This window comes from Hemibagrus wyckioides, linkage group LG17 (assembly GCF_019097595.1).
Source record: "Hemibagrus wyckioides isolate EC202008001 linkage group LG17, SWU_Hwy_1.0, whole genome shotgun sequence".
In the NCBI taxonomy this organism is placed as follows: domain Eukaryota; kingdom Metazoa; phylum Chordata; class Actinopteri; order Siluriformes; family Bagridae; genus Hemibagrus; species Hemibagrus wyckioides.
This window is the reverse complement of record NC_080726.1, coordinates 11,141,713-11,162,331: the sequence shown is the minus strand read 5'-3', so window position 1 is coordinate 11,162,331 and position 20,619 is coordinate 11,141,713. Positions and strand designations below refer to the sequence as shown.

Here is a 20,619-nt window from a genome sequence, read left to right as displayed (position 1 = left end):
GTATTAAAAAGGATAAACTTAATCATCAGCAATAAACTGATAGAAAAAAGAAAGTAATAAAAACTAAAGAGCAATCTGTACTGCAGACAGATCTGGAAAGTTGGAAAAAAGTAGACTACCTAACACTTACATAAAAAAAAGCACACCAATTAATGAATAATTAATAAACACAAGAAGCACTTTGAGGCAATTAGCCATGTAAAAGTTTATACAAAAATGAGTAGTTACTGGGTACCAGTAATTTGCTCAGACTTCTTCCAGTTTCTCAAGTGGTAAATCGTGAGCCGAAATGTTTCGACTGCTGCATAATTAAAAATACATTCTGTAAGGCAGGGTGGTTTAAAATGCATGGCATCACCAACCTCCAATTTGCTGATATGACTAAAAATGAAAGCAGTGGGGAAACTTTAAAGTGCTTAGAAATGCATTCTATTAAAAAATAAAATGACTTCAGACTTTTGGATGGTGCATACACTCTACCAAGATAAAGACAAATCTGAGCTGTAGAGCACACCAGAGAGGAGGAGGATGCCATCAGTGTTGAGTGGACGAAGCACCAGAGTTTCTATTCAATCCTTCTCATGTTTCAACTCCTAGTATCACAACCTCTCAACATAATTACTGGCCACTTCACACTCGACGCATATCTGAAGAGTGTTGTGCGTGACGGAAAAGATCACGTACGGTGTGACGTGAATCTCGAGCGACTCTTAAATTGTTAAAATGTGCTGCAGGGCTGTTTTTAAAGTTTTAAAAATCCCTACCACTCATTCGGTTCCACTTTCTAAAAGCTTTGAGATCAAAAACACTTGAAAACATCATTGCGCAACTTGAATGAGAAAGATGAAACCGACATGTTAGACCAGAAGAAATAAAACGATGCTGTTTGATTACACTCGCGGTCTCGTGTTACATTTCAAGTGGTCCTCATTTCGACTGTCCCCAGGCTCTATGTTCTACTGACACAAAACAAATGATGCGTTTGTGGTGGTGGTGCTTGTAGAGCGCGAACACTGTGACAGAATCAGAACTCTTTATTAATGCTGTGGGATTACTGAAGATTGATTAATAATGAACTGCAAGATGATGTAATATTTATTAAAGCCGCATATTTAGTGTGTTTAGATTCTGTTCCATTTGGCCGCGTTACACGGTTTAGCATGAATGACTGTCTATACCAAGCTAATCACCCTGCTGCATTAATACAGCGCTACACTCCAAATAGATAACAGATGTTCCACTTCATGGTTCATGAGTCTCCTCTAGTTTGTTTAAAAAATGAAACGTTTCTGAGCTAGTAAACTCGGCTTCCTAAAATACATTGGTCCGGTTACAATCTTACGTACATTGAAAGGAGTTAAAATTGCAATAATATTCTTAGTCAAGCACTTCTTGCGCATGGTGATAACGGCCCAGAATAAACCAGACACGCCCCCTTATTAACATACTAGTAAGTAAAAAGATAAGGAAATGTTCTGTGAGTAAACCAGGAAATAGATAAATGATTAAACATGTGCATACAGCAGGATGGTTGAGTGCTCAAATCCAATTTTCTAAATAAATGAATAAGTTGCAGTAAATGATATACACCGATCAGGCATAACATTATGACCACTGACAGGTGAAGTGAAGAACACTGATTATCATGGCATGTGGATGGCTGGGTGCATGTGCGTCACTTACCTAGGGAACACATGGCACCGGGATGCACTATGGGAAGAAGGCAAGCCGGTCGGAGGCAGTGTCAGTGTTCTGCTGGGAAACCTTGGGTCCTGCCATCCATGTGAATGTTACTCTGACACCTACCTAAGCATTGTTGCAGATCATGTACACCCTTTCATGGAAACGGTATTCCCTGATGGCTGTGGCCTCTTTCAGCAGGTTAATGCACCGTGCCACAAAGCAAAAATGGTTCAGGAATGGTTTGATGAACACAAGTTTGAGGTGTTGACTTGGCCTCCAAATTCCCCAGATCTCAATCCAATCCAGCATCTGTGGGATGTGCTGGACAAACAAGTCTGATCCATGGAGAACCCACCTCACAGCTTACAGGACTTAAAGTATCTGCTGCTAACATCTTGGTGCCAGAAACCACAGCACACCTTCAGGCATCTAGTGGAGTCCATGCCTCAACAGATCAGGGTTGTTTTGGCAGCAAACGGGGGACCAACACAATATTAAGCAGGTGGTCATAATGTTATGCCTGATCGGTGTATAGTGACTATTGCTTTTACATTCAAATAAAACTAACCATCCAGTCAATGTTTAATAAGGGACAGGTCTACGAACTTTAAATCTTCTCGAAAGCATCTGTACTTTAAATGACAATGCATGCCTGTTATAATATTTTTTTCTTGCATGCTGATGAACCTTAATGGAAATAACATAAGTACAATAAAACAATCAAGAAATCAGTAGACTTACCTGTGATACACTGAAATTGACCATCCTCTCGTTGAATTGTGAAGGCCTCACCTGGGTTTACTTGCACCAAAATTACCTGAGAAGAACAGTAAAGAAACGGAAGTCAGTCTCTCACTTCAGAAAAGCAGAAAGTAACGAATAAGGCTTTTTATTCCACTCTACCTGCTGTGACCACAGCGATAAGCTGCGTGCATACGGATTTATCAACACCATGAAAACTGGCGTGATAAATAAACGTAAAGGGTAACGTGAACATAAAATGGTGTAATTTATTTTTATGGGTTCGTCCTTGCTATGCGCAGTAAAAGTACATTTTCTGTTGAACTCTTGTTGCCAACAAAAGGGACGGTGCATCCTAGTTTCAAGTGAACCAGCTGTCCTTATTCTCAGCTTCCTGCTATAAATACGTTACCGATTTACTGACTGACCACAAAGTACAGCAACACTTCTTAAAAAAAAATACAGAAAATAGAACTCATTTTTCTCAAATCTGACAATTTAACTCTTAATCAACTTGCACTGCCATTTTTAAAAAAATATATTTCTGCTGCATTATACCACAGAACAACTAAATTCTCAAAACTGATTAGTCTGAAGATATTGATTAATTTCCCATTAACAAAATACAGCCAGCGAGAATCCAACTCACGTTTATATTAAATTATATACATTAACGTGCTCCTGTGAATATGTTACAACAGCTACACCTAACAAAATTTGATCTAAAGTTAACTATTGAGATGGCGACTATTCGGAGATGACTATTTAGCATTTACTTAATCCATGGTAGAAATGTCAGCTGTCAAAATAACAGTCGTTATGTTTCCTGTCTTGAAGAATAACAAGCTGCATTTTTCTGTTTTGTTTTCATAAAACTGACCTCTTCAATAGAAAGGACACAACTATTTATAGCTACTATAATGTAGGTGACTGTCTCGCAGATGTTCCACATCAGCTATAAACATTTACAATGATGACATGCTATTCGTGAATAAATTGCCAAAACCACTCCAAAGCTGCTGTGGTATAAGAGGAATAAACAACGTCGAGTTGTCAATGGAAACACGCCAGCCTGGAGTTAATTACTTTCCTATTACAGAATGCGTATTCACGTTTTATACCTTATTTAAATGTCAGCCAGTGTTTACCTCCTGAAAGCAAACGTCGCTATAATCATGCGGTTCTCCCGGAATGAAACACATAAATACGCAGACGAAACATCACATTTTGGCACCTTTAAGAAGCTGAATTTAAAGCAGTTGCAACGCAGCAGCACATCATCTTTAATCAACTGCAACTAATTGACCAGACTGGTTAATAAAACTGAGATCTAAATATCTTCCATGCTGCTCCATTTTAATCTGAAGCCATAAATCACTCCTGTAATGCAGTTAAAGGTAAATAACAGCGTGTTCCTGGTTATGACTTTCAAACCCACGTCACAGAGACACGCTAACGGCACTCATTACAGGGACACTTGTTCCATGAAATCAGTCTGAGTCAGCCCTCCGCTGAGCCTTTGTTGAGGAGCATTCATGACACATCTGGCTTAGCGGAGAGCAGGAGCACTGATCTGTTTCGACAATGCAGGGGATCCAAAAAGCTCCACCGGGAAGTCTTTTTTTTTTTTTTTTCTCCGAACTTTCCACCATTGTGAATAAACTCATAGCCTGGAGACTTCCACACTGAGATTATGTATAAGGTTTGAAAAACAGCTACATCAAAGGCCATGGTGAATGAGATGCAATGCAGCTGAAACATTATTAGCTTTTGTGGCCTTGTGTTTTCAGGTTTGCCATAGCGACCACAAGAGAGACAGAATGATCCGTCAGGCTGATAATACCAGACTGGAGCACATCATTCACACAGAAACTAATTTCTGACCATATTACAGCCACTTCTGCTCATGCTAAACAACTTTACCCTTTAATATCAAAGAACAAATGAAAAGAGCAGTGAACTCATGTAATTCAGACATAGAATAAAGACCATAAGCATGTTTCAGTGATGCAGCTACATGTTAATGTGCATTTTCTAAAACGTCTGATCCCCCAGACAATTTTTTTTTTTTTTGGATCTTTCACAGCCACACCTAGTTCAACACCTAGTTCAGAAGTGTACGGAGCTGGACGCAGGCATAAAATGTGCATCATCACCAACCTGAAGAGGCTGGGGCACCTGCTTCAGACTACGCTAGCACATTAAGCATAGCAGAATAAAAAAAAAAATAAAAACGACTGCTCTACACTACGACCCACGACATGCACAGCTTCGGTGACACGTCATTAAAATGATATCGACACAACATGCAGCAAAAAAGTTGAACAGGATATAACACAGCAGGGAAAAACATCTAATCAGGTTAAGGTGGTAGTCGTAGTAGGATATTCTCTATGCACTGAGCACATCTTGCATTAAAAATGCTAATGAATAAATAGAAGCCACGCTGTGTGTATTTGCTTTACCTCGGTCTTGTTGCTGTCATAATGCCTATACTCCCACGGCATGGGGCTCCGGCTGCGGGTCTCCCCCAACACAGCCATCCTTCTGCACTTCCTTCTCACTCCCTCTTCCCATTCATGAATGCCAGAGAGACGCAGGCACGCACGCACTGGCCCTCCGCGCACACGCGTACACACACACGCTCGCGTACACCTACGCACGCAGCGGTAAACAGTGATGCATTAGCAAGGCAGTACTATGAGGGGGTGGCTGAGGGAAGTCTTATTGAATTAGAGTCAAGATGCTACAGTCGTTTGGCTGCACGCGCATGCAACAGTGTCTCTTCACTTGCTCGCGTCTTTCCTTTGTTCTGCAAAATGCTGGCTTATCCGCCCCTTTTTCCTCTTAATGACAACTCTCCAAATCAATTTTATATGCAGGATACTCCACGATTCTGGCTCCTCTATTTCCATAAGCATGCACCGAGACAGACATAATAATGTGAGCGTCTAGAGAGAGAGAGACAGAGAGAGAGAGAGAGAGGGCAAGAGAGAGAGAGGGAGTGAGTGAGTGCGAGAGAGCAAGCGAGTGAGAGAAGTGGGTGTGTGTATCTATGAGAGAGAGAGAGAGAGAGAGAGAGAGAGAGAGAGAGAGAGAGAGAGAGAGAGAGAGAGAGGGGAACAAACTGCCACTTACTGTTGCCCGCATCTCTTCCCATTCAAACGTGCGTACTTCAGCAGGGCTAGCCACTGTGTCAGGAATCTCGTACACCAGCCCCCCCTTCCTACCCCACACCCCCCTCCCCCCCACACACACTCACACACACGCTCACACACACACACAGCTCCAGGGGGTTGGAGTCACCTTCTCTTTCTTTCACCCGCTGCTCATGAGAGTGGAGAGGTAGAGCAGTGTGATGGACACATGGAGAGCACGCCTGAACTCCAATCACGCCCCCACCCCCAACCCCGCACTAGACGAGAAGGTACGACTCGCCTCTGGCTGCTAGCTGGAATCTGTTTGCTAGATACAGGGAGCATAGCATGTATTTGCTCTCTCTTTATCTCCTCGCCAGCACTCTCTGCAGCAGATGGATGGCTCTCTCTCTCTCTCTCTCCCTCTCTTTCTCCCTCGCTCACTCTGCCTCACTGCCACCACCAGTCTCCACAGCAACCCCTTCAACAAATAAGCCGTTCCGATGTCTGTAGCGTTCCATGCTGGAATAAGATGAGAGCATGATCACCTGTGCACTGCTCGTGAGAGAATGGCGACAGTGAGGTGGAAACACTTACACAAACTTTTTCTCCTGTGATGATTACCTGCATCTTCACAGACAAAGGTGATGTCTGATGAAGACTGAGCCTTACCATAATACATAACCCCTAAGTTTACCAAATAGGACCTTACTCACGAAATCATTCGTGCTCTGCCAATGAATCAAGAAACTTTAACCTCTACTTTAACTATTTATCTACATCTTAGACTTCCTGTACCAAAAAAAATTCATGAAGCTCAAAAACCCTAAGTGCCCTAACCATTACCAACAGCAAAACAGCTGTAAATGCACAGATTCAAAAGTTGTAAAACGATGTTACACCCTATTTAACTACCTAAGCATTGTTGCAGACCCTGTACACCCTTTCATGGAAACAGTGTTCCCTGATGGCTGTGGCCTCTTTCAGCAGGATAATGCACCGTACCACAAAGCAAAAATGGTTCAGGAATGGTTTGATGAGCACAACAACGAGTTTGAGGTGTTGACCTGGCCTCCAAATTCCCCAGATCTCAATCCAATCGAGCATCTGTGGGATGTGCTGGACAAACAAGTCCGATCCATGGAGGCCCCACCTCGCAACTTACAGGACTTGGTGCCAGAAACCACAGCACACCTTCAGGGATCTAGTGGAGTCCATAACTCTAGTACAGCACCAGTGTAAATATCTATTTAGATATAAGCTGTTTGAGAATCCAGCCCTGTTCGCTGTGGTCAAGTTCATCAGAGCTGCGTTTGCAATGATTTTATAATTTTTTTAAATCCTTGAACTCTTACAGAGAACAGCTGTGCTTTGAATATTTTATCGACTGATCCGAGCACTGATGATTTAATTAGGAAATGAAATAAATAAATAATTTTTATTTGGTATTGGATAGGAGTAAAGAGGCACAGGGTTGTTAATTGCAAAACGTGTTCAGGAAGAAGCATGAAAATCTGAGGTTCAACTGTTCACCTGTGATGGGATGGCCTTGCATGTACATACGACACACTCGGCACACCATCCCAACAGCCTTCCCCCTACACTCGATTTACAGAGAGACCCGCTGCACAGCTTCTATTAATACTATGATCGATGTGCAAGAAAATGGGTTTGGGGCCCTTCTGCTGTCTTAAAGGACTGCCTCATTAGTAGCTGTGTTTTGGCACTAATCCAGTGGCTTAAGGAACATGGTGAGGTGATGGAATGATGAGGTATTTAGGTGCACTCTGTTTGGACTTACACCGCCACACACCCTGTCTCAAGCTTTTTCATTTGAACATTTCACAAACAATAAAACTTGAGTATTGCCCGTCATACAAACAGCAATACTGCACAAAAAGGCTGGTCATAAAGCTCAAGATAACAACAGCACACAAATCCAATGCTACACCATGTGTTTGCAGACCGGGAGCAAATGTTTTAGATAACAGAAACGTCTTTAAATCTGATAGGAATGGCTGGAATCACAAGGCATCAGGCCACGTCTCGGTCTCTCACCAACCTTACTCTCTCCTCACCGGCGCTCCCGATCAGGATCCAGATAAATGGAAAAAAATAATAAAACAGCAAACAGTCATATTTGGAAAAGAACAGGTTCCATCACTACCACAGACTACAGGGAGGAAAAATACAGCCAAAAAGCCTGATTACTGTAATCACTTCACCACAAGTTTTGACATTAAAATGTCAAAAAGATGAGATATTTAAGATATTCCCCAGCATGACTAACAAATGATTTGCTTCGAGAGATTAGAGATGGGGACATATAATTCCTTCTGTGGCGTCATGGGCACAGTGAACTTGCTGGGAAGAAGCACAAGGCTGTCAGGGAGGGGGAAGCAAGAGTGATTAGCAAACACGGCTACAGCAGTTAGCGCTGGCTTTATTGCCCTGGAGATGCGCCAGCGCTGGTGTTGCGTTCACGTCTGTTAACGGCTGACGTCTTTCCCCCCTTCCATGAGTCAAGGCTTAGGTTCCTCAGTATTTGTTCCTCTTTAATTGTTTACCATTGAACACTCGGTGGCACAGCGGCTAAGTGACTGTGAAACTGCTGTGTGTGGAGTTCTTTGTTAAGAAGAGTTATGCAGAATGTAAAGCTCGAAAGAATAAGAGCATTAAACATTTATGTATAAAAAGAGGCATCTAGAAAAATAAACTATATTAAAATATTAAGAAACCTGATGTGGTTGTCGGTGGAGTATCTCGGCCTATTTGACCTATATGTATGAGTGCCGATTTCTCCTTTCGAGCACGTCACCAGCTGGTTAGAGCCATGCATTTCCTCAGTCTGTTCCTTACTGTCTGTCAGAAGACGTAATGCAGTCATATGAAAGTCATATGACTTAGATGGCCTTTTTCTAAACCCAAGTAATCATGACTTGTGGTTTTGTTTTATATCCCACAAATATTTCATAACATTTCAATGCTGCGTTTGAGGAAGTTTCAACTTCCCTGTTTACAACTAGTAAAAGCCACCGAAAACACCCCCTCACACAAATGAGCCTAGCACATCTTCTCTACCAAGTGTGATATACTTAGCTTTTAATGAGTTTTATATGCTTTGACAGAGCTAAGAAAAGACACACGTTTGTGAAGGTGTCCATGTTTTTTTTTCCCCCTGCTTCACACGCTCAGCGTAACAAGGCGGGCAATGAAGTTATTACAACTTACAAAGCAGCATGAACAAAGTGTTATTACAGTGATAAGTTGTTGCCTGCGCAGCTCATTTCTCAAGCTGCTTAGCCTAAACAGGGCTGGCAGTGTGAACATGCACAGCATGATTAAGTGTTATATTTATAGATGCATCAATACCAATATCGGGTATCAATCTCATGTCGTGCTCATTTCCGCTACCTGGGAAACATACGGATGGCATAGGTTTAGTATCCAATGATCACGTAAGGCTGTCGCAGATATTTGGAGGAAGTTTGTGATTAACCATTAAGGCAAAGCAACTTGTGTAATTAACTTGGGTAGCTGTTGTAGCATCTTTCAACCATACAAGCAACTACATGCCTTCAAATGCAAATCTACAGAGAGCAGAGAGTGTGATAGCTGCTGACCAGAGGGCACTGAGCAGGTCATTAAAATGGATGAAAGGTGCAATTAATTACACATACACAAAGGGGTTCACTAATATAGAACAGTGAAGTGAGCATGTGCAGAAGCTGCAAGCACTTCAGTTCTGTGTGCACTGAGCAATATTTCATACAGAAATACACCGATCCGGCATAACATTATGAGCACTGACAGGTGAAGTGAATCTCACTGATGATCTCCTCATCATGGCACCTGTTACTGGGTGGGCTATATTAGGCAGCAAGTGAACATTTTGTCCTCAAAGTTGATGTGTTAGAAGCAGGAAAAATGGCCAAGTGTAAGGATTTGAGCGAGTTTGACAAGGACCAAATTGTGATGGCTTCAGAGCATCTGAGCATCAGAGTGACTGGATCAGAGCATCTCCAAAACTGCAGCTCTTGTGGGGTGTTCCCGGTCTGTAGTGGTAAGCATCTAATCAAAAGTGGTCCAAGGAAGGAACAGTGGTGAACTTGCAACAGGGTCATGGGCGGCCAAGGCTCATTGATGCACGTGCAGAGTGAAGGCTGGCCCGTGTGATCCGATCCAACAGACGAGCTACTGTTGCTCAAACTGCTGAAGAAGTTAATGCTGGTTCTGATAGAAAGGTGTCAGAATACACAGTGCATGATGGGTCAGGGCTGTTTTGGCAGCAAAAGGGGGACCACCACAATATTAGGCAGGTGGTCATAATGTTATTGTCTGGTCGGTGTAGAGCTAAATAATAGCAATATCAGCACCCTGACCACTTAGTACCAAAGCAGGTTACAGAATGCACACTAACTGACAGTGAAATTGAGGTATAAAAATTTTTGTTCATAGATACAGACAATTGCTCAAACCTGTCTGTTGCTCATCACTGTTATCTAGCTGTAGAGCAGTGTGTATACATCTAGCAGAGTCAGTGTTGATGTACATACTGCAATTAACTAATATTTCACATGGAAACACAGAGCTGAAACAAATAAGATCTTACCGTTTCGTTTCAAAAGGATTACAGATAGTATTTTATTACTCATGCCAATCAAGTCACTATCTATAACCTCACATAAAATTCCTCCTGTAGAGTTATGTGATAAGAAGGTGAAGCAAGCAGTTGGCTGGGATACGAATAGTCCTGCATTTGCATTTGTTGCTGAGCCGCGGCGAGTCACGCTGTTCAGTGGACAAGCATTATTAATGAGCGATGACTGGTGGTAGGTCAGCTGCACATTGCTTTAAGGCCCAAGAAGGAATGCCATCTGGACAACCAGCTTTCACAGAATTTGGCATTTTGTAACACAAACAACTAAACTGAAAGTTTAGTGAATAAAAAGGATGTGTGTAGTACTAACTATTTCTCAAATTTCACGCTTTAGAAAGGTTTATTATTTTATATTTCATTCATTTTCATTATCCAGCACATTTTATTGATGGAGTTTCACTACACCTCAGGGATTTTCTCTTTGCGCTTTTGATTTTTCTATTTGCATATCAATTTTTCTTACTGATAGATTGTACATTTTATCTCTAGCTGTTGGGAAAATTCATTATTGTCCTCATGCACACATCTAGAGCCGTCTGACAGTAACAGTTTAAAATCAAACATCGGTGATCAATAACTAATCAGTTCGGTACTGAGCCCGTCAGAAAAGAAAACAAACAAACTGTATGATGTAGCCATCACTCGAGTTAAGAGGCTGCTAGAGCGGAGGAGTGCAGCAACTCGGGCTCCTCTCAGTTGTGATGATCTCAATCATCAAGCATCATAACGAATTGTATTTTTGACAACCTCTTTAAAATCAGAGTGGGAGTTGATAAGAGCCTTGATGACAGGCTGATTAAAGTCTCCGCAAAGACTGACGCTAGCATAAGGTGACCTTAATCGTATACGGCGTGCGGATTATTGATAAGATAATCAATAAAGCCACTTGGCTGTTTGATTATTATTGAACTACTATGGTAGTGATTGATCATTTATTTCTAAAGTGGAGCAGCAATACTTCTAGTGATGCTATATTCCAAAAAAGGCAGCCATCTCAGCCAACTGATGATGTCAGTGCTACCCACTGCACCACCATACAGCAATTTCAAATTCTTTATCATAATATGACATTTTATTGCTCATATAATATGTGAAAATTGCTGAACGATTGAGTCATGATGTGTGTCGGGTTTAGATTTGGATCCTCTGTGGTTGATTGTAAGAGTCAGATGATGCAAGGGTTGCAAACTTCTAACTCTAAAGTAGAGGAAACAATTTCTTGGCTTAAAGATAACCATTAGTTTAGTAGACCAAATGTCGGATAAAGGAATTGAAGGAATTGTCGATGGCATTCATCGTTGGTCATGCTACAACCCAAACATCAAAACATATCAGATTTGTATCTGTTCACCAAGTATAATTTTTTTCCCCCATTAGAATTTACAAGCTTACAAACATGCATGATTTATTTTCACAGTAATTACTGGCACTCCAAAGAGCAGTGATATAAACATAACCCTGACTTAAAATGCAAATGACCTCAATAATTCTATGTACACAGAATACAAAACTAGCTTGCATACTGCACTTTTCTACAGCAGTAATATTGTGCAAGACAATATATCTATTAACAACATATGGCGCTCTAGCACAAAGTGAACTGCAATATGTTGAAGTATTTTTACTTATTTGTCGTTATCTCGAAGCTTGTAGTGCTGTCAAACTAAACAGTCGAACCCTACCCAAGCAAAAATAAAGAAATCATTTTAATAAAAGCAGCTTTTCTTAGCAAGGAGCTGGACGCAGATCATTTGCATGAGTGTAATGTCAGTCATGTGCATCCAACTGGGATTTTGGCAAAAATACAGTAATAACCACACAGCCCACTTGGTGCCAGTGGTGAGAAGTGAGGTGAGGGTGTTGAGCAGTGAAGGCAGGGCTATGACAGGAGAGAAGGAGAGCGTCACTGTGGGGAGTATTGACTTACACGACGATGGGCCCATGAAATCAATCTGACTGGAGGCGACCAGGAATGACTGTTCTCCAGACTGGCCTCTCTGGTGCGTCTCCTAATGCTGAGACAGGGTGGGTGGTAGTGTAGGACTAATAAAGCGTGATGTCGTTTTATTCAGCTTTATGTCCAAGCTGCCTCACTTTTCAAACAAACCCAAGCACCATCAGTTAACCAAAGCACGTATTATTTCTTTTTACAATATAAGAGAAAAGAAAACACCCTACAGGTTTATATGGGGCAAATGAATATGTATTAATGTCAATAAGCAACCAATGAGCATGGTGCAAGAACCAGAATATTGAGCTATGACACAAGTATATCCCATATACTGAGCCCAAGGCCTAGCTGCAAAAGAACATTCAAATCTCTCACCCAGATCTAAACCCACACGAGACTCAAAGCTCTACTACACCTTCAAAATCAGGTCACGGCGAACACAAAAGCCAAATTTCAGCCTGCATTTTGCAGGACATCATAAGAGCTGAATAGGTGTAGTGTGGTGCTACTGAAACCTATTATGCAAATGCAACCTTATCCTTTTGGTGTTATCAACATGCTCCTGGTGACAAGAGTAAGAACTCCGCCACAGCACAGTGAATAGAGGGTGCTGTTATTTGAGACACTTTGCTAGCCCTACTGAGAATATTCTCAACCATTACCATTTTCTCTCCCTTTATATGACGCACACACACCAAAAGAGAGCCGAATCAGAAAGAGAGAGGATGCATTGCTATGGAAACATTGCTTAGTTCAGCAGTGACCAGAGGGAGAAATGGCACTGGGTTAGGCAGAAAGCCTAACAAGATTAATGTTTGCTTCTGACATTTTATGATTTGCACAGGCACAGATCTGGCCATTACTCAGGTGCTGTGGTAGGCTGTAATTCATGTCTCTAGTGCTGCCTCTCAGCCACATCTATGCCTCCTCTGGTTGATATTCAACAGTAGAGATGCAGCAGCATGGCCTTCAATTTCTACTCCGGTTAAACCTCTCCATGTAGTCCAGCAAGAAAAAGGCTCATCTCAACACTCCTGGCTATCTGGTGAACACTGGCTCATATGTGATTTATTCTAAATGAGTGAGACACTGTCAATGTCTGTCTGCCAACAAAGATGGCTCAGCATCCTGTTTCACGGAAGCCAGAAAAAGAAAAGCCTTTATCATCACAGGAAGCACAAACGTAATTTACTAAGCTACCAGACAAACCGATGCACCAGTGTGCTGCCTAGGTAATTAGCTAGACTCAAAAGTGGCAGCTTATGCAATAACATTTAGCTAGCTAGTAGATATCAGTAGTAAAATATTATTCAAGCCTGGTTATTGTCTTTATTTTTTCTTCTTGGCTGATGTGTGTATTGCAGCAGAGAGTGGGATTTGAAAGCAAGTGCTATAATTACAGTATCAAGGAGACTCCTGTAAAACCGTTTGTTTTTGAATCTCAACATGCAAAATTACTTTTTCGGTTTCACAAAAGTCAGTAGGTTTAGTTTTCTTTCTCTCATTTCCGAACCGACTCTTTTTCACTAATTTGCACGCCTGAAACAGCTGAAATATACTTTAAAACGGGAAAGGAGCTATAGAAGAAAAAGCACTTCAGACATTTGTCCTTGAAGCTGTGACGGTTTTAAGGCCACTGTTTAAATAATAAAAATACAAGGTTTTTAAAGCAAAGTCACAATGTTCTGAGATAAATATAAATAAAGTCATAACATTTTGAGAAAAGGTAATAATATAACTAGTAAAAGAACACAATATTTCAAGGAAAGTCACAATATTTTCAATATAAAAAGTGTGTGTCATTTAAAAGGAATGTGTAAAAGTGAATTGAAAGTATATAAAAATAATAAGAACTGGTCATGATATCTTCTTGTCCAGCCCTTTTTACAGAATCCATCCTGATATTTCACCTGTCTGCACAAGATCTTTATGTGTCCCAATGGACCCAGATCTCTCTGAAGTGGCTCATGATGTTCATGTACTTAATGCCCCTCCTCAGCCCCTGTCAGAGAAAGGAAAAGGAAAAATGTCCAGCGGCCACCAATAACTAGCTACTTACCTCCAGGAGCAATACTCAATACGATGGCATGTTGGAAATTTTAAAAATACGATTTTTAGAAGAGTTTTAATGTCTGCTATACAGCTTGCATTTGCTAGATAAGTAAAGTTCAAGCTTAGGAATTCCCCCAAGAGCCCCAGCGGGTCTGTAGAGGGACTGTCCACCAGGAAGGTCACTTTACACAGCGTATAGGGAATCTACCCTTTGGCTTTGTCACCGATTACAGAGGAATAGAAGTTTGAGTCTTCTGGGATGCTCTAACATTACTGGACGAAAGAGCAATACAACAGATCTACTAGAAGGTTTCTATTCTCGTGTGAGTTTTGTCTAAAAGCCAAGATGCCAATTTTTTACTCCATTTCAAGATTTTTATATTCTCTAAAGACACTGCTAAAAATTCTGGACTTGAGGTGTGGCTTTGCTCAAATGTGAATGGTTGACCTCTGAGACGTGTCTATTGTCTTACTTTCATAGATGAAGATCTAGCCTGAGCACAGCAAGCCGAGTTCTATTAGTACATTTGAAGGATTTAAAGGAGAACTTCTGTAATCTACCAGACAAGATACACACTAATAGTGAAGCATTGCAGGAGAGAGGTGTATTGGTTGCTCATTGTAGCGAGTTGCATCAGCTTCAATACTGGTCGCATATGCACGATTCCCCTCTTTTGCAGGCTCAGCATCACTGTGTGTTCCCAGGGTGCGTAGCTGTAGCCATTCACAGCTCACAGCCACAGATTTAGATGTAGCCCTTTTCAGACAGCATCTGCTGCATTAGGACTAGGAACTGTATGCACATTATGCCTAAATACTCTCACCATTCCTCTATGATGACCAAAAAATACCTGATGTATTGATCCACCCACCGATGTTCATGCATCAAAAAGCACATCTCTATTTTACACTTATTTCTGGTTTTTTTTTTTAAAGGGAGTCAGTTACAGTACAACAACTGTATCATTTAGGTCCAATATCTTCAGTGGCATGAACATACTGATTCATGTAAATATGCCTCATACACAACTCCTGAATTTAGCTGACAGTAGTGGAACCTGATATGGGTCTTGTGCAACGTGACCTGAAATGCTTTTCTGCTTACCATGGCAACAAAGAGTGATTGTCTTTTCGTAGCTTCCCTGTCAGGTCGAACAAGTGTAGCCATACTCCTCTAACTTCACTCAAACAGTGCGTTTCTGGCAAAAGAATGGTCGCTCACTAAATGTTTTCTGCTTTTGCACGAAAACGCAATAGGATTTTTTTTTACATGTGAGAGCCAGCAGTTACTGGAATACTCAAATGTTCGTCCAGCAGCAATCACGACACAGTCCAAGTCACTGAGATCACTTTTTCCCTGTACTAAATGTTTGTAATGAACATTACCTATAGCTCATGTCCTGTATCTGCTGGATTTCGTGCACTTCTCTGTTGCCATATGGCAGACTGGATAACTGCATAAACAAATAGGAGTACAGGTGTTCCTATTAACAATGGTCAGTGACTGCAAATTGCTACGTATTGCGAACTACAACTGTCATTGTCCTAGCCTATGGCAGCAGAAGAAAGTGTTTATACTGCAATATGATCATAACACCAATGAGTGTGACGGAAATAAATCGCAATAATCTTATATATATATATATATATATATATATATATATATATATATATATATATATTTTTAGTTTGTTTACTGTTCTGCTGTCAGATGAGGCATTTTTAGTGAACTGTGCTCTGCTTACAGCTAGAAGACTCATGCCTGCTCTAGTGACACTGATGTACATATTATTGTTAGTTTTCTTGATGAAGACAAAATTCATGGGAACGCTGGTACCACGTACAGAACTGTTGTGGCTAGGGAGTCGACGAGATTAGGGCAACAGCTATAACAAGGCCTAGTGCACAAAATATTGCCTCTTCACACAGCTGAAGGCTGAAGAGGGGTATAAATAAAGATATATCATAATACTAACAGTGAACATAATTCAGAAATTAGCATATAATAAGAATATAACTTTTTTAAACTTTAAAGATGTAATAGAGAGTTTCTAGTAATAAATCTTCTAAATGGCATCTAAACTAACAGCATAAATATTTTTTAAATGCTTGATTATGCTTCAACAGTGCATTCAGTGTAAAAGGCCACAGTGATTAACAGTGAAATGTAGTGAGCATGGCACCACTGTTTGATGCGTTCACTGCATCGAGTGTTAAATGAGCCTTACTGACTGCGGCAGCTCCGTTATTTCATTACAGATAACGTTGTGCTAGCATTCATTTTCCACTGACTAGAGAATGCTTTTAAGTTCATCTCTATTCCTGCTTTTACCATGGATTTCAATCAATACTGTCCCCATTGCACTGCTGTCCCTATTCCTGTGCAGCTCTCAAGACTAAAGTATCAATAGCGCCCCCTGTGAAAAATTTCAGAATAAGTGCACGAGTGAGTTACAGTCTGGTTCCGTGAGGTGCCATAAATTTGCAAATATCCAAACAAACAGCAGCCCACTCAAATATATTCCCATAAATTAGTTCAGAAGGAACCACCCCGGATGTAATTCTGATTACGTTGTTATTTTAATACAGCAGCAGGTCAGTGTCTCATTTGCCAGTTTGTGAAAAGAGCGTGGACGTTTCCAGTCATTAAACCCCACCAAGGGACTTGTACTAGAAGCACTACTCCTGCTTTCTTTTGAGCTTTTGTCTATAAAAGGTCATCCTGATTCTGGCTCCTATCTTCCAGCTCCTATCAGGCTGCACCTATGAGACACATTTTCTTTAACAGAATGCCAATATCTGTGCGCTTTTTGATAGGTGCATGCATGACACATTTACTCACACACTAGACCCAGCTGTTGATTTTCCCAGAATGTCCTTCATATGGATAAGCCTATTTCTATCCACCTGAAAAGTAGATACTAGTTTGATGGCCTGTCAAAGCAGACTATTGCAGTTTTCTATTAAGTTTCAAGCCAGTCAGCTAGAGGTATGGACACATGGTGGACAGTATAAGGGAATGTTTTTCTGCAGTATATTGAGCCACTGCATGCATGATTGTATCTACGGTGCAAATAATTTTGCGTCTTATCAGACGGTTTAATATTTCGTCATTTGCATCCTGTCTACATTCGACTTTGAGAAATGTGTACCTCTCCCCCACAGTGTAAAGAAATACTGAATAATTGTTTAAACAAAAGTTACTTAAACAGCCCCAGGACTGTTTAACATAGCTCGGCCAAGGAGTATGGTATTTAATCAGTCTGAGATATTTGTAAGAATGAAACGGTCAGGAACCGGTGTAGATGAAAAGCAACCAACTCAACGTGTGTCTTTCAGACAGAGTCTTATCTGTTAGAAGAGACAGTCACAACCTTGAACAAAACTGGGCAGAACTCAGATAGGTGAGCAAGACTAGATTACTATGAACCATGGTTATTGACAAATCTTCCTATTTTTTCATAGTATATAAGGGTTCACTGTATGAAAGGCTAATATTAACCTAACCAGAAAGAAGTTACAGATGAAGATGCCAGGGGTTTTATGAGGTCTTGTCACTGCATACTGTACTTTTCCTCATCACTGAGGGTGTACCATCAAGGGGACAACTTCTGTATGCATCTCCTACCTGGGAATGTGCGTGTGGTCTTCCTTTAAATAGCTTTTAATGTAATGTAGAAAGGCACAGCAATGGAACTTAAGGTTCTAAATAAACCTAATTATTATTATTATAAACCTAAGGTCCATTTATAAACCTAATTACCTGGGTATCTGCATGCACTTAAATAATAGCATGATCCTCAGTGGCATCCAAGAGTTATACTGTAATGAAATTTTGGCTTGACCACAATGTCATTAAACTACCTTCCAATTGTGCCAGGGTACTTGCATCATCTCTACCTAAAGAGACTGTCCAGTTCTCTTACCTCCTCAGCTGTACACCCTCCTCAAACAGATCAGCGTCCTCACCTTCAGCCTTCATGCCAACGCCACCATCAATGCCACCTTCCTCTTCTTTGCTGTAGACTTTGCTTAAACGCAGTGCGACTCACCAGATCGCTGCATGGCACTCACTTGTCTGCGATATCTGAAGTTTGTCCTATTACACACTATTGGAACTGCACTAACAATGTCCACTCCACCTCTGACTTCAGGACTGAAGGCTATTAACTTCTCAAGATAATAAACATACAGGACCAACCAGGAAATTAGCTTCTAAGTGCATCTTATGCTGTAAACTTTTTTTTTTATTTAATAACAAAAGATCACAGATAGTAAGTAAAGTTTGTACACAATCATTTACAATCTAATATTTGGCAAAGACAAAAGAAGCACTGACTATTAACCATTTGACATCCTAAGAAGGAAACGAAACATTGATTATATTTCACTGAAGCTTCCACAAGAACCTAAATCATTGTCTTATCACACTTTAGACCAATGCTTTGGGTGTGACTTTTGAACAAAGCACATGGAGATAACAGCAGCAAAATGTCAGGCTTCATTTGAATACAAATGATTTTTGAACGCTCAGACAGATAGATTCTGGATGCAGGGACACTAAAGACTAAAAACGGACATCTTTTGGTCTATTTAAGCCTTGAGGTTTACAACATAATCTTCTCTGAAGCAGGTTGCTATAGTGATTGAGCTACCTAGATATCGAACCCTTTTTGTGACACCATTAAGCCCAGGTTAAACCTAAAGCTGCCTCGCTATCCTAAGATCCCTGCTTTGTGATACCTTTCGAGCAACAAGTATAAGGTTTAGGTTGCACTCAGGGTTGTGGCGGTAATGGCCACTGGGTTATAAAACTCAAACATGGTTTTTATGTCTACTGCAACAGCCATTGCCATTCACAAGTAATATCAATTGTGCCTCCTCTCAGTGTTAGGTTAGATGCGATTCTTAACGCCCCCAAAGGTACACACTCATAAAATAAAAACGTTTCAAGGCAGTGTATAAATCATGAGCTGCGAGAGGCAGCGAAAAATAATAAAAGCATAAAAGGGCATGTATCAGGGTTGATCTGCAGAGCCTTGAGAAAGAAAGAAAAAGAAAAAAATGGTTCTGATCTCTACAATCTTTACAAGTGGCTAAACAGCTGGGTACCTTGGCTATCAGGTAAAGAATAGTCAAGAGTCTGAATCATCTGGGTCAAAATCTGCTGCAGACAAACAGGCAAGCAGAGAGAGAAGAGAAGAGCAAAGAGAAAAAGGGAGGAAGGGGGTGGCGGCGGCAAATGAACGGAAAATGTGAATCGTGTCATGCATATTCTCCTCGGTTTTCGTAAAAGAGTGGTGACGATGCTGCTAGGCAGTGACTCCTGCACAACACTGATATTTGACCTCAGTATTTTCCACTCTAATCTGGCTGAAGAGTAATGGAGCAGTGGTGCGTTAATACCAAGCAGCACACTGGGCAACAAGTGCGTCGGTGGAGGGTGGTGGCTGAGTGAGTGTGTAGCTGGAAAAGGTCATGGACAGTGGGATCAGACAACAGTCTCATTGAGTAGACCATCACAACACCTTGAGGCGCAGATCTAGTACAAACACACCACAAACACCTAATCACTTTAAATATTACCACCCACTCCACTTAATCACGCCCTGATTTTTACCATGCGTTATCTCTATCTCCAACACGTTCTCAACTTGTCAAAACCATTAGTGGACAACACGCAGCATAGTTCACACCTGGAGAGGGACCCTTGACTAGGATTTGAAGAGGAGGGCACAAAGCCATGTCGTTAAATGCCAAAGCACTACGTTATGCATGTGACTTCCTCTACAGATATTCTATAATTAACACCAAGCTAGCCCTTCCTGTTTAAACCTGTAAAGGGTAATTACTAATATTCTAATCCTGTGGTGAATGTGTGTGTGGTACAACCTTTTATAATCAACAGATAGCATACACATAATTTTCCCCTGAGAGAATGGGGGCAGGGGTAGGAACAAAGATCTATATTATGCCCAGGGGGGAAAAAAAAACAAAGGAGGAGATAAATAGACAGATAGATATGCAGGACTGCTCGCTTGAAATTTTCATAAATGAAGTCACTGCATTTTAACAAGCTGCTAGATTTATGAATGAGTCGAGCAGCAAGTGATAAAATTAACAGAGGGGAAGAAAAATGATGAGGTGGTGATGAGAATCAAGAGAAGAATGGCATGATGGGATTTGCATTTTCTAGCTATTTTAGTGTCCAGTGAAGCATAGGGCTATCTGTGGAAAGGGGAAAAAGGCAGGTTTCCTTACATACAGTAGGGAAACTTTCACTTCCCTCCCACAAACATGGTGAATATAAACACAGTACTGCCATCATTCAGTCTTGTTCTCATTCACATCCTTCCCTATAACATGGCTCACTGTGAGGCCAAGGCTGTGACGCA

The 20,619-nt window shown here is 41.0% G+C and overlaps 1 protein-coding gene across 4 annotated transcripts in view; it reads right to left on the bottom strand.

Annotated features, from left to right (window-relative positions):
* The window catches only part of fndc3a (fibronectin type III domain containing 3A), a 67,832-nt gene that overhangs the window by 33,359 nt on the left and 13,854 nt on the right, over positions 1 to 20,619 (bottom strand). For 2 of the 4 annotated variants that reach the window (XM_058413315.1, XM_058413314.1), the window contains exon 3: positions 2,425 to 2,500. In XM_058413315.1, the coding sequence (XP_058269298.1) occupies positions 2,425 to 2,500 (76 nt within the window). Of the gene's footprint in view, positions 1 to 2,424; positions 2,501 to 4,889; positions 5,364 to 5,562; positions 5,646 to 20,619 lie in introns of those variants that run through there. The other 2 variants (XM_058413317.1, XM_058413316.1) reach the window with 2 other exon arrangements.